General features: G+C 59.0%; 1 protein-coding gene across 5 annotated transcripts in view; it reads right to left on the minus strand.

Annotated features, from left to right (window-relative positions):
• Positions 1-346: 346 nt before the first annotated feature.
• The window catches only part of kmt2e (lysine (K)-specific methyltransferase 2E), a 29359-nt gene continuing 17491 nt past the window's right edge, over positions 347-12214 (minus strand). For 2 of the 5 annotated variants that reach the window (XM_084701838.1, XM_084701839.1), the window contains 16 exons: positions 11528-11658; positions 11196-11313; positions 10941-11050; positions 9918-10170; positions 8398-8496; positions 6747-6818; positions 5909-6088; positions 5458-5787; positions 5030-5347; positions 4723-4873; positions 4363-4589; positions 4223-4279; positions 3566-4111; positions 3173-3462; positions 2859-3030; positions 347-2749 (listed from right to left, as the gene is read on the minus strand). In XM_084701838.1, coding sequence (XP_084557964.1) covers positions 1694-2749; positions 2859-3030; positions 3173-3462; positions 3566-4111; positions 4223-4279; positions 4363-4589; positions 4723-4873; positions 5030-5347; positions 5458-5787; positions 5909-6088; positions 6747-6818; positions 8398-8496; positions 9918-10170; positions 10941-11050; positions 11196-11313; positions 11528-11658 — 4110 coding nt within the window. In that variant the 3' untranslated portion in view covers positions 347-1693. The remainder of the gene's footprint in view (positions 2750-2858; positions 3031-3172; positions 3463-3565; positions 4112-4222; positions 4280-4362; positions 4590-4722; positions 4874-5029; positions 5348-5457; positions 5788-5908; positions 6089-6746; positions 6819-8397; positions 8497-9917; positions 10171-10940; positions 11051-11195; positions 11314-11527; positions 11659-12214) is intronic. The other 3 variants (XM_084701841.1, XM_084701840.1, XM_084701842.1) reach the window with 2 other exon arrangements.

Genomic DNA, 12214 nt, shown 5'->3' on the forward strand with positions numbered 1-12214 from the left:
AGACAAGTTTGAGCCCATCTGGTCACCTGAACAACCCTTTACAAGTTACCCAATCAGGATAGGTAATTATGCCAGCCAATCATAACGCTCAATGTGCTTTTTGTGGAAAGCAAAGCCAAGCACTGAAAATTCAACATGACCAGACATCTAGTATCAAGTGAACTGAGGCCGTCTCGTGTCCCTGACGAGCCCTACGGCGTAGTGAGCCTTTTGCTTTCTCTGAAAGGCTGCAGATGACCTTTGACCTTTCAGTGTACATCCGTCACCAGCCAGACAGCCAAGACAGGCCCAGGACCCACCGCTACCTTCGCCCTTCCAAAAACGCACACACACACGACACCACCAGTGGTATAAAACTGTCATTACAGTGATTTATTATATGAACCATGAAAATAGCCAACCAGTGCAGTGTCTGTGAGTCTCTCTCCTCCACACAAACATACACTCACACAAATAATAAAAAAAGACAAAGTTGAATAGTCCAGAAGAAAGAAAACAAAATAAAATAGTGCTACTGTCACAGAAACATTCAGCTTTGCCAAAAGAGCACTCGTATTTACAACCATATTCAAAAATGGGATGGGAGCGAATTGTACAAGCATAGAAAAGAAAAGAAGCAAATATTTACAATCCTGTTTCTGGTGAAAGCTGGAGTAACCACCTATACATTAAATTACACTTTCTACAAATAACCATTGATATTCAAAAATAAACCGCTAACGTTCTACCTACGTTGAGTCCTCTCGCTCTCTGACCACTTCAGAAGACTACAGCACTCATCATTCCACCCTGCTTTCTCACTTTCAGAAACTCACACAGGACAAACATTTAGTCACTTGGAATCTGCCTTCCACTTTCCTTCCATCTCTCACTCTTTCACACAGAAACAGACCCCACCCAACACACACACGCACTCCCACTTTCCACACACACGCGCACACACACACACACACACACACACACACACTCTCCACCTTCCACACAGGCATCTTCCATGTGAGGATGACTGCGTCCTCCTGGGCCAGAAAAGCCGGCTCCCAGAAGGGCTTTTCTGAATCTCTGCAGCGGTGCACAGATATTTGTTACACAGAGGAATAAAAAAAATAATAATTCTGTATTCACTGGGTTTTTTTCTCTATACAAAAAGCTTTTTTCGCTATAATGAGCCACTAGATAAAAACAAATAAATGGTGTAAAGCAAGACAATAGACAAGAGAAGAGAAAGAACAAACGGACAAAGGGATCGAGGCTGGAATGTCCATTGATACAGAAAGTGCGGGGCGTTACAACAGGAATCCAAACAACACAGAGAGGACAGATTGTTCTGTCTATCAGGAAGGAGATTTAAAAAATAATAAACCAAGAAAGGGAGGAGAGTTGTCCCTGGCAGAGTGACACCAGTGAGAGAGAGGGTGATGAGCACCAGGGGAGATCGTCCATCTTCATTTTACAAAGTCTCTTCAAGGATTGTTGCAAGGTCCTTTTTTGTTTCTCCTTCTTCTCAAATTGTCCATTTTCTTTTGAAAAGTACCCTTTCATACCAAGTCCTCCTGTTTTTCCATTGGCCATGTGTTCAGGTACATAGAAAATATATATACAACTTATGTTACACGCACATCGTCTGTAGGAGCCCCCTCTTAGAGTGAGTTCAAAGGGGCCGGCAGGGAGGGTTGTTAGGCTTGCTCAGGGTTGGTCAGTGCCACCCTGTACCCAAGTACCCAGTGCTGTGGAAGGGGGCGGAGGAGGCAGAGGCCCCACGAGTCCCACTAGGCATCTGGGTGGCCGAGGGCTGGGCCTGGGCCTGGCCCGGCTGAGTCTGCTGGGGAGGAGGAGGGGGAGGGGGGGGCAGTCCCGTCTGCTGGTGGGGCGGGGGGTAGGTGGCGGAGGGCACGGAGGGGTTGGTGGAGGCGCCGGGGTGCAGCAAGGAGGGCTGGAACCCCCCGAGGTTCTGAAAGTGGAGCGGGGCCTGGAGAGAGGCGCTGGTGGAGGGGGCGTGAGGCGGGGGAGGGGGCGGCGGGGGTGGAGGCCCCTGTGCCAGGGACAGGAGGGTGCTGCCACTAGGCTGTTGCTGCTGCTGCTGGGTCTGGGGGGTCTGGGCCTGGGGGGGAGGGGGCGGAGGGGGAGGGACCTGGGGGGCAGCGGTCAGCAGGAGCTGGTGCTGCTGGATGGGAGGGGGCTGCAGGCTGACGTGCAGCAGGGAGGGGCCGGGCTGGGGGTGAGGAGGTGGAGGTGGAGGGGGAGGTGGGGCACTAGAGGTCTGGTAGTGCAGGGCATGGGGGTGAGTCTGGAGGAGAGGCTGGGAGCCAGGGGCAAATGGGGAAGTAACAGCTGGTTTGAACCCCGGAAAGGGCCCGGCGGTGGGGGTGGCCTGGCCAGGGAAGTAGGGTGCGGAGGCTGGAGGTGCTGGGGGAGGAGGGGGCGGTGGGGGTGGGGCACTCTGGGGGCTGTACTGGGAGAATGAGGCTGGGCCAGGCTGGGGCTGGGAGGAGAGGAAGGCCCTCTGGCCGCGGAAGGGCGAGCCCTGGGCCTGGGTCTTAGGAGAGTGGAGGACAGAGGGGTTGGGGTAGTGGCTGGGGGAGGATGGGAGAGGGGCAGCATGCAGCTTGGTGGGAGTCAGGGGGGCTGTGGGTTTGGAGCCTGCAGGCTTGGCAGGGTTCTGGGTGGGGGTCTGAGGCTGGCTGTCGCTCTCCTCCTCCTTGGCTGGCCGGCTGGCAGGCTGTGGGGCGGTGCCGGGGCCTGGGGAACACGGCTGGAGGGGGACACATGGAGATGAGGGCTCAATCTCACAGCACAGCTTCCATCAGCTCATCAGAAACACAGACTACACAGGGAGAGAGAGCGCGTGTGCGTGTCTTTACCGTGTGTGTCGGGGTCTTCTGAGGACTGGGCGACGGTGGGTCACTCGACGAGGCCGCAGCCTCCCCCCCCTCGGCCTCCCCGTCCGGGTCCTTGTCCTTGCGGTGGTCGCTGAGCAGCAGGGCGCGGTGGTAGCCTCGCTCCCTGGCCTGCTCCACCGAGGTGGACGCCGTCCTGACAGGAAACGACACGTTAGCCCTTCCTTCCCGTCAGACCTGACGGCCGCTCAAACGGTGCAGGGGGGGTGGGGGGGGATTGTGTGAAGGGTGAGAGGTCAGCCTTGCAGGTAGGGGAGGACCGGAGGGAGAGCACCTACCACTGTCCTTCTCCTCCTCCTCCTCCTCCTCCACCCTCCTCCCTGTCCCCCGGGGCGGGGGGCGGGGCCGGGGCCGCGGGGTCTGGGTCCTCGCAGGCCTGGGGGGTGTTGGGCGTGTTGGGCGCCGGGGTCGGGGCAGGGGGCGGCGGCTCGTGGGCGGCGGCCTCCACGGCGACGGGGAACACGTCCACGGTGAGGGGCACCACCATGGAGAGCGGGGAGCCGCAGTCCGTCTTGGAGCCGCTGCGGCGAGCCTCCCTCTGGCGCTTCCTGTACTCCAGCAGAGACACCTGGGAAAGGACCACATCAGCGGGGTCACAACCGAGCCCATGTGACAAGACCATGTGACAAGACCATGTGACAGGACCATGTGACAAGACAGCCGCTGCTCACCTTCTTCTTCTGGGGGGGGTTGTGCGCTGACCCCCCTCCCTCGCCTGTGCTGTCTCCACTGAGCGAGCGCGAGAAGCCCAGGGCTCCTCCCTCCTCTGAGCAGGGGTAGAACAGCTGGGCGGCCTCGCTGAAGGGAGCGGCCACCACGGCCCCGGCCCCGACACCGGCCCCAGCTGCGGCGGCGGCCCCGGCCTCGGGCCTGAAGGGCAGAATGGGCTCCAGGGTGTGGGAGGGGGTCAGGTCCCTCAGGTTGGAGTTGATGGGGGAGAAGGACAGCCCTCCAGGGCCGGGCGCCGGCCCTCTCTCGGGGCTCTTCATCCAGGGAGGATACGAGGAGGAGGACGGGTCGGCGGAGGACGAGGCCTCGCTGCTGGCCTCGGCCCCCGGCCCGGGGTCGGCCGCCTCCTCCTCCCCGCAGTCCTGGACCTCCACGGCGGGGGCCTCGGGGCTCAGGGGGGCCGCGGGCGCCTTGGTGTCCTGGGGAGGGGTGTCTGAACTGGGGGCCCTGACGCAGGGAGAGGAGAGCAGCGAGGGGGGGCGCTCCACCTGGGGGGAAGGAGGGAAAGAGCTTTTAGACAGGGGCCTTGGACTGGTTCTCAGATGTGTCCAGGTGAGGAGGTGTGAGGCGCGCCAACACGCTGACGGCCCTCGGCTCACCTCGTGGGTGCTGGGTCTGCGACTGCCCTCTGGGGAGCTGTCCAGCGAAGACTCACTCTGCAGGCACGGGGACAGACAGTCAATACAACACCCCCTTCACTCCTGTGGACCACTGTGGGTGTGTGTGGTTGGGGTCTTACCTCTTGCGGGGCGCTAAATGTGTGTGTCGGGGTGCTGGGTAGAGGCTCCGTGCTGGGCTCCTCTGCGCGGGGGCGGGGCGGGGTGGCCAGCAGGAGGGGCGTTCCCGGCGTCTCTGATAGGTCAGCCCGGGTGGGCGTGGCACAGGGAGAGCCATAGGGGGTGGAGCTCTCCGACATGCAGGTGTCCAGAGGACAAAGGCGACGCTTCTTCAGGGGGGTGGGCAACTCTGAGACACACACACACACCTTTGGGTTAGTTGTATGCTCACACGCACACGCACACACACACACACACACACACAGAACGAGAAATGTGCTCTGCCATGTTCCCACGGCGTGCACACAGGCGGCAGCACCCACCTGGTAGAGAGCATCCGTTGTAGGGGAGGGGGCTATCCGAGTCTCCGTTGATGGGGGGGCTGAGGGGCCCGTCGGGGGGCAGGAGGAGGGCGGGGCGGCTGCTGGCCGGGCTGGTGGAGCCCTCCTCTTCCAGAGCCTGCTTTAACCAGCGCTGTGGAGGAGACGACAGGCAGGTCAGCACCGCACCACTGCTACCAAACTACACCTCCACACAAAGCCCTCGATGAAGCCAGGAGGAGGAGCTATGAACCAGCCGGGCTCCAGCTGGTCACCAGCCCCGGGGGGGGGGGGGGGGTGTTCTACGTACCTTCTTGCAGGAGCCGGAGGTGGGCGGGGTCTCGGGCAGCTCTCGAGAGCGCCGGCGCCCGGTGGGCACGCCCGGCGTGGTGGGGCTGCGGCTGACGAGGAAGGGCGAGGAGAAGCGGACGTAGTGTTTGGGCGTGCTGTAGACGTGCGGGCTGCACGTCATGCCCGGCAGGGCGTTGAGCTGCGTGGCCAGCACCTCGGGGTCGCTGCTGATCCTCAGGGGCCGCTCGGGGACCGGCTCCGGGGTCCGCACGGCGCGCTCCGGCTTGTCCCCCGCCCACTCGCTCACAAAGTGCTGCTGGGCGGACAGAGAGGAAGCCTGGGAGGGAGGGAGGAGAGGAAAGGCTTCAATGAGGCAAGCGATACGGACTGACGAGTGAACCAAATATCACCGTGGCATATGCGGGACCGAGTGGATGAGAGCGCTACCTTTTTCGCCTTGAAGTTCTTCTGCCCGGGGCGGCTTCTGTCCGGGGCGGGAGAGCAGCTGTGCGGGGGGCTGGCGTCGGGAGGGTGGGACAACAGGGTCTCCGGCTCGGGGGCGCAGGGGGCCTCGCCCTCGGGGGCCCCCTCGCTGGCCAGGGGCTCCAGACAGTCCCCCGGGGAGCCCGGCGGCAGGTCGGAGCAGGTGCTGATGGTGCGCGCTCGCCGCCGCTGCTGGCCGATGTGCGTGCGGTTCCTGGTGAAGCTCTTCCTCTGGCGGGAGCCTTTGACCTTGGCCGGCTTCAGGCCCGGCTCCTCCTTCACCTCCAGCAGGGGCTGGAGACAACACGTCACATGGTCAGGAACACAGTAACTAAACAGAACTTCCTGACTCTTGATAGGCCCCCAGCAACAACCTGGGATGTGTCCTGCTGTGTGTGTGTGTGTGTGTCGTCACCTGCATGGGTGCAGGACACTCGGCCTCGGGGGTGGCGGGGGGCTCCTCCTTGATGTCGCTACGCCCCAGCACGTCTGACTTGGTGCCGATCCTCTCCAGGGCCTGCTCCCTGCGCTTCTCCCTCTTCTCCATGCGAGCGAAGGCCTGCAGGATGGCCTCCATCTTCCTCTCCTCCCGGGTCTGCAGAGAGAGGGGCGGGGGGGGGGGGGAGAGAGAGAGGGGTGGGGGTGAAAGCGTTAAGACCGTGTTGAGCTTCCTGCCCCTCTGGGTACAGAGGCAGGGCCACAGCCTGGTACACACTGCACACAGCACAGGCGACAGGCAGTCTAGCTGGCAGAGAGAACAGCAGGGCAGCAGACACAGGAAGCATGGGTCGCTCGGTCCCTTCCGGTAGGGGAGGGAAAGAAAAGCACGAAATATATCAACCCTGTAGCGAGAAAACGTCAAAACAAATAAAATGGAGAGAAAAAAAGTCACTGGAACAGTTCAACCCTAACCAACCTGTCAGGGGGTTGAGTGTGTGTGTGTGTACGTGTATGAGCCACGGTCAGGTACTTTCAATGCATCCCCCCCCCTCTCTCCTGTGTGCCACGAACCAAACGGTGCACCGGAACTAGCGTCAACACAGCCCCCTTGATTTGTTGCAGCGCTGGTCAGTCATTTGGGGGTGTGTGTGTGTGTGCGTGGGTGTGGGGGGGGGGGGGCTTACAGAGAATGCGGGTCAGTTAGTTTGTCTGTACGTCAGTGGAATCCCCTTTAATGGTTGTGGGTGGGCGGGGCAGGCAGGGGGGGAGGGGGGGTCAGGTCATGGACAGCGGGGACAGTGGGTCAAGTTTACCTCCTTGTTTCTGGAGCCCATCCAGCTGGAGGTCCCTCCGCCGGGCAGATGGGACTCCTCTGCTGGGCTGGCCTGGATGGTTTACAGAGAGACAGCCTGGTTTAGAAGACAAGAGAGCCCCCCCGGAACACACACACACACACAGGCTGTCGGGCGTCCCTGGGGGGCTGCAGGTGGGACAGGCCTGTGTGTCACTGACCACAGGGGCGGGGGGGGGGGGGGGGGTCAATGCTGAGGGGAGGGGCAGGAAGACTAGGCTAGGACCAGATGGGGTCTCGTATGAGTCCAGGTACACCCCCATACAGAGGACGTGTATGGATCAAGACCCCACGTCTAACATCCTGGACATCTAAAAGTTAATGATGGGTATAAAACCTCTTTCTATTCTTAATTTTTTTTTTGTTGATCTTTCCCTTTCTTCCATACCATCCTCCGTCATCACGAAACACACAGCAGCAACAACTGTCCACTGCAGAAACGGCAACCCAGACAACGCAACAAACCCAACCACCATCCAATCCCGCTACGCCACAGCAGCTGTGAAACCAGGCGTCGCGCGGTGCAACCTCAGAGGAGTGTTGATGTGCCCCCCCCCGGGAAGTGTCTGTTGAGATCAGACTGTGAGCACGGAGGGTGGCGGTGGGGGGGGTTCTCCTGGCCCAGCTTCTCTTGGAGGCAGTTTATGGGATCTCTCCACAGTCAATATGGCCCTGGCAACACAGCGCGGACCAGCCTCCCCTCCCCTCCACGGCCAGTTAGCAGAGTCCCAGCCTGTCCAATGGCCAGCAGCATGAGTCAGTGCTTTAGACCTCAGGCTCACCGTGTTGAGGGGCGCTGACAACAGGGTAATTTCCAGAGAGAAAGTGACTGTGTGTGGGGGGGGGGGGGGGGGAGGTGGCAGGGTCAGTGTTTGTGTGCATGCTTGACCCTGTATACCCAGGACACAGGTCTCACTGGCAGGAACGAGGTTGGAACAGTAATTGGCAATTTCAGATTTGTGTGGCCAAACTGTGCGTGAGAGTCATACTCATAAGTAGCGGTTGGGTGGGTGGGTGAGGGGGGTTGATCCTGTGTACCTGATGCCCACGCTTGTTCATTCTGGCAGCTAACAAGGAAGGGCGCCTGGGCCCCATGCCTCTGGAGGCCCCATTACAGCCCGAGTGTCGTTTGGCGGTTACAAAAATGAAACTGAATAAATGAGGAAAAACAACCCCTGAGCGATGTCAGCACAAACCGGGGGGGGGGGGGGGGGGGCCCTGCCAGAAGAATGAGCAGTCTCCCAGAGAGAGAGAGAGGGAGGGAGGACGGACAGGCGGGCGGGAGCAGCGAGGTACGGAGGCAGGGAGGGGGAGGAGCTACACAGCAACAGGAGCAGAGACGGCGGCAGCGCTAGCAGGGCAGGATGAAGGGAGGGGAGGGAGTGATGGGAGGAGAGACTCGGAGAGGGAGGCAGCACAGGTCCAATCCCACCACCACACCCACCACCACACCCACCCACCACCACACAAAAACGGGGGCCCACACCCACATCAGCAGGGGGGGGGGGGGGGGCGGCGGCACAGCGGTGGCGTTGTGTTCCCCACCCCCACCCAGGTCTTGAGGGGGAGGGGGGGGGGGGCTGCACAGCAACGCCGCAGCCCGGCGCACTTACCATCTTCTTCCTCCTCTCTGCAATCTGCTCCTCTGACTCCATCTCTACTTCATTGCTAACGGAGGTTTTGTCTTCTAGATCCTCAATAAACTCAGGATCCTGTGAGAGGGGGGGAAGAGGAGGGGGGGGCTCTTTATCATGGCTCTGCAGTCAGTCTGGTTACAGACTAGGAGGTGGTTAGGTAAGTTGGGGGGGAGGCGGGGGGGGGGGGTCAGGTGAGCACTGAGCACTAGTGAGGTAGGGGGCTGGGCTGTGGTGGGGGGGGTCAGGTGAGCACTGAGCACTAGTGAGGTAGGGGGCTGGGCTGTGGTGGGGGGGGTCAGGTGAGCACTGAGCACTAGTGAGGTAGGGGGCTGGGCTGTGGTGGGGGGGGTCAGGTGAGCACTGAGCACTAGTGAGGTAGGGGGCTGGGCTGTGGTGGGCTGGGACATGACTGGGCCTGGGAGACAGTGTGTGGGGATCTGAAGGAGGAGCACAGCTCTGACGGGAAACGTCTTTGTTTTACTCGGACCGTTCAGAAACCACCCACGCCACCTCGACTGCTTCACCTCTCTTTGTCTATTGTCTCCTGCCTCACGATGACTTGTTGTGCACAGCTGTCAGCCTGCGCGGCCCAGTGTATGGGTGTTCCCACGGTAACTGCAGGTGCTTACGAGTGCGCGTAACTTATCTCCACTGTCTGTCGGCATCCAAACTAACCCGTCGTCACGCTAGCCGAGACACCCTACCCCATCGCCATGGCTCCCCCTGCATTGGGTCTCCCTACAGACGCAACCTAGTCAGCGCACATCGCAACTCCACCGTTCCTACCCCTGTTCCTACCCCTGTTCCTCGCCCTGAACAAGTGGAAAGCCCCTCTCCACATGTCGTCTGCACTGCCAACAGAGGGTCTAGTCTGCTGTGGTGATGAGGGCTGCTAGGGGGGAGCAGGATCACAGCACCATGCTGGAGGGGATCTGCCGTGCCAGCGGGCCCAACTACACACGTCCCTGACCTGGGAGGTCGTCTGTGGGAGGAGTCAGCTGGCGGAGGGGGTGGGGGGGGCATCTGGAATGATGGCGTGGGGGGGGGGGGGGGGGGGGTGGTGGTGGAGGTGGGGGGGTTGCTAGCCAGGGACAGGGGGAAACTGAGATGACAACATACAGTTCATAGAAGGATACATGTGTCTAACTATAGATGTTGCATGCAAACTCATACTAGGACACATGCATGGACATTGATGAGGAGAACTGAATGGAAAAGGAAGCAAATGATAACAGCAGACTAGGCATTCTAAAAGTGAGTAAGGGCCATGGTGTTACTAGGACTGGCAGGTGAGAGTGAGGAGGGTGAGGGGGAGGGGGATGAAGGGAGTGAGGGGAGGAGAAAGAACGAGAGAGTGACACACAGGGAGACAGAGAGAGAGGTAGACAAACGGGGGGGAGAGAGAGAGACAGAGGGAGAGACAGAGGGAGAGACAGAGGGAGAGACAGATGGAGAGACAGAGGGAGAGACAGATGGAGAGACAGAGGGAGACCCACCTGGTTGTTAGAGATGGAGAGGCGGAGGGGAGACAGTTTCCTCTGCTTGCCGTCCATCAGGCCCCGGCCCTTCCCCTCACAGTCGAGGCCCAGGTTCTGGTTCTGGCCCCCGTCCTCCCCCCGGGGGGGCTCCTTGTCCTTGCGGCCCCGGCGCCGGGTGCCCGCCCCCAGGTTCTCCGTGGGCTCCAGGTTGTGCTTGAGCACAGGACACTCTTGGTTCCCCTTCAGACAGGCACAGTCCACCTTGTATTTACTGGAAACAGGGAGAGATGGGGGTGGGGGAGATGAAATGAAAAAGACAACATGAGAATTGCAGCTGTTGATGTGTCGGTGGGGATGTGGGTGTGGAGGTCTGTAGGTGTGGAGGTCTGTAGGTGTGGAGATCTGTAGGTATGGAGGTCTGTAGGTGTGGAGATCTGTAGGTATGTAGGTATGGAGGTCTGTAGGTGTGGAGGTCTGTAGATCTGTAGGTATGGAGGTCTGTAGGTGTGGAGATCTGTAGGTGTGGAGGTCTGTAGGTGTGGAGATCTGTAGGTATGGAGGTCTGTAGGTGTGGAGATCTGTAGGTATGTAGGTATGGAGGTCTGTAGGTGTGGAGGTCTGTAGATCTGTAGGTATGGAGGTCTGTAGGTGTGGAGATCTGTAGGTATGGAGGTCTGTAGGTGTGGAGATCTGTAGGTATGTAGGTATGGAGGTCTGTAGGTGTGGAGGTCTGTAGATCTGTAGGTATGGAGGTCTGTAGGTGTGGAGATCTGTAGGTGTGGAGGTCTGTAGGTGTGGAGATCTGTAGGTATGTAGGTGTGGAGATCTGTAGGTGTGGAGGTATGTAGGTATGGAGGTCTGTAGGTCTGTAGGTATGGAGGTCTGTAGGTATGTAGGTGTGGAGATCTGTAGGTGTGGAGATCTGTAGGTGTGGAGGTCTGTAGGTATGGAGGTATGTAGGTATGGAGGTCTGTAGGTATGGAGGTCTGTAGGTATGGAGGTCTGTAGGTATGGAGGTCTGTAGGGTTCCTCTGGGCTCACCAGCTGCCATAGTCGTAGTCAAAGCCTATGGTAATCTCACTGCCCTTGGTGATGGGCCTCAGGGAGTAGATATACAAATGCAGCATGCCATCCTCTATGACGTGGCGCACCTGAGAGAGGGAGAGAGAGACAGAGAGAGTCAAAGGAGAGAGAGAGAGATCAGCCTGTTGAGGTCAGTGACCGCAGGGTGAGGGGGTGGGTGGTGGGGTCCAGGGACCGTGGGCGCCGTGACGCGCTCTCTGATTGGCCGCTCACCTCAGAGTTGGGGGTGCAGGAGCGGCGGATGAAGCGGGCCTCGTTGCCGAAGCTGCGGGCGTCCACGCACATCTCCAGCCCGTCAAACTTGGAGTAGAACAACACAAAGGGGTAGGGCCTGGCAGGGGGGGGGGGGGACACACAGACAGCTGAAGGACTGCAACTAACCACTGCAGTGAGTCACACGGACTGGACCCAGCACAAATACACAGAGAGTTGTGTCTAGGAAATAAGAATCCAACATTGCCTAGGGCATGCTATATCCATGAACCCACGGGCCCCACTGCTCCAGTATTGCAGGGCAGCACTGTGACACTGGCTGGTGTGCTCACCTCTTGAAGAAGTAGCCGTTCGCCTCAAACTGCTGCCTCAGCATGAACTTGCCCCTGTACTCAATGATGAGGGAGTCTGGAGCCAGGTCCCTCACGGCCTTCACTATCTTCTTATTCTTCTGCACCTGACTCTGCACACACACACACGGAGGGGGGGGGGGCACATGAGTACACGCTGGGGAGGAAACCTGAACTGGCCTAGAGACGTGTGGTTGTGAGGATGCAGGCTGAGTGTGTGTGACGTACGTATGAATGCTGAACCTCTATATCAGGGGTACTCCATTAGAAACCCAAAAGGTCCACTCACCAAATTTCCATTCAGTCCAGGGTTCGGAACAGTGATGGTTTGTTTTTCTGGCCCTTACCTCAGAGTTCTGGGGGTAATTTTGTTCAAAGTGTCTATGCTTTGTGTGATCACGACGTTTCACGTTACCACTTTTGACAAGGGCAACCGTCTCATTGCAGATTAAACACATCGGTTTTGTGCTCCTCACCGGCAGCACAAACGCATACTTCAGTCCACTGAAATCTGTGATTTTCGTAATCAACTTTTCACTTTGTCGGGTTTTGCGAACAACGTTGAGTGAATACAGAGATTACAGTTATTACAGCTCCTGATTGGACCTTTGAATTGGACACGGAAGATAGAAACCACATCTAGTAGGAAAAAAAAATGTAGGCTATAGC

This window comes from Hypomesus nipponensis, chromosome 7, assembly GCF_054491055.1.
Source record: "Hypomesus nipponensis isolate SF chromosome 7, ASM5449105v1, whole genome shotgun sequence".
In the NCBI taxonomy this organism is placed as follows: Eukaryota; Metazoa; Chordata; class Actinopteri; order Osmeriformes; family Osmeridae; genus Hypomesus; species Hypomesus nipponensis.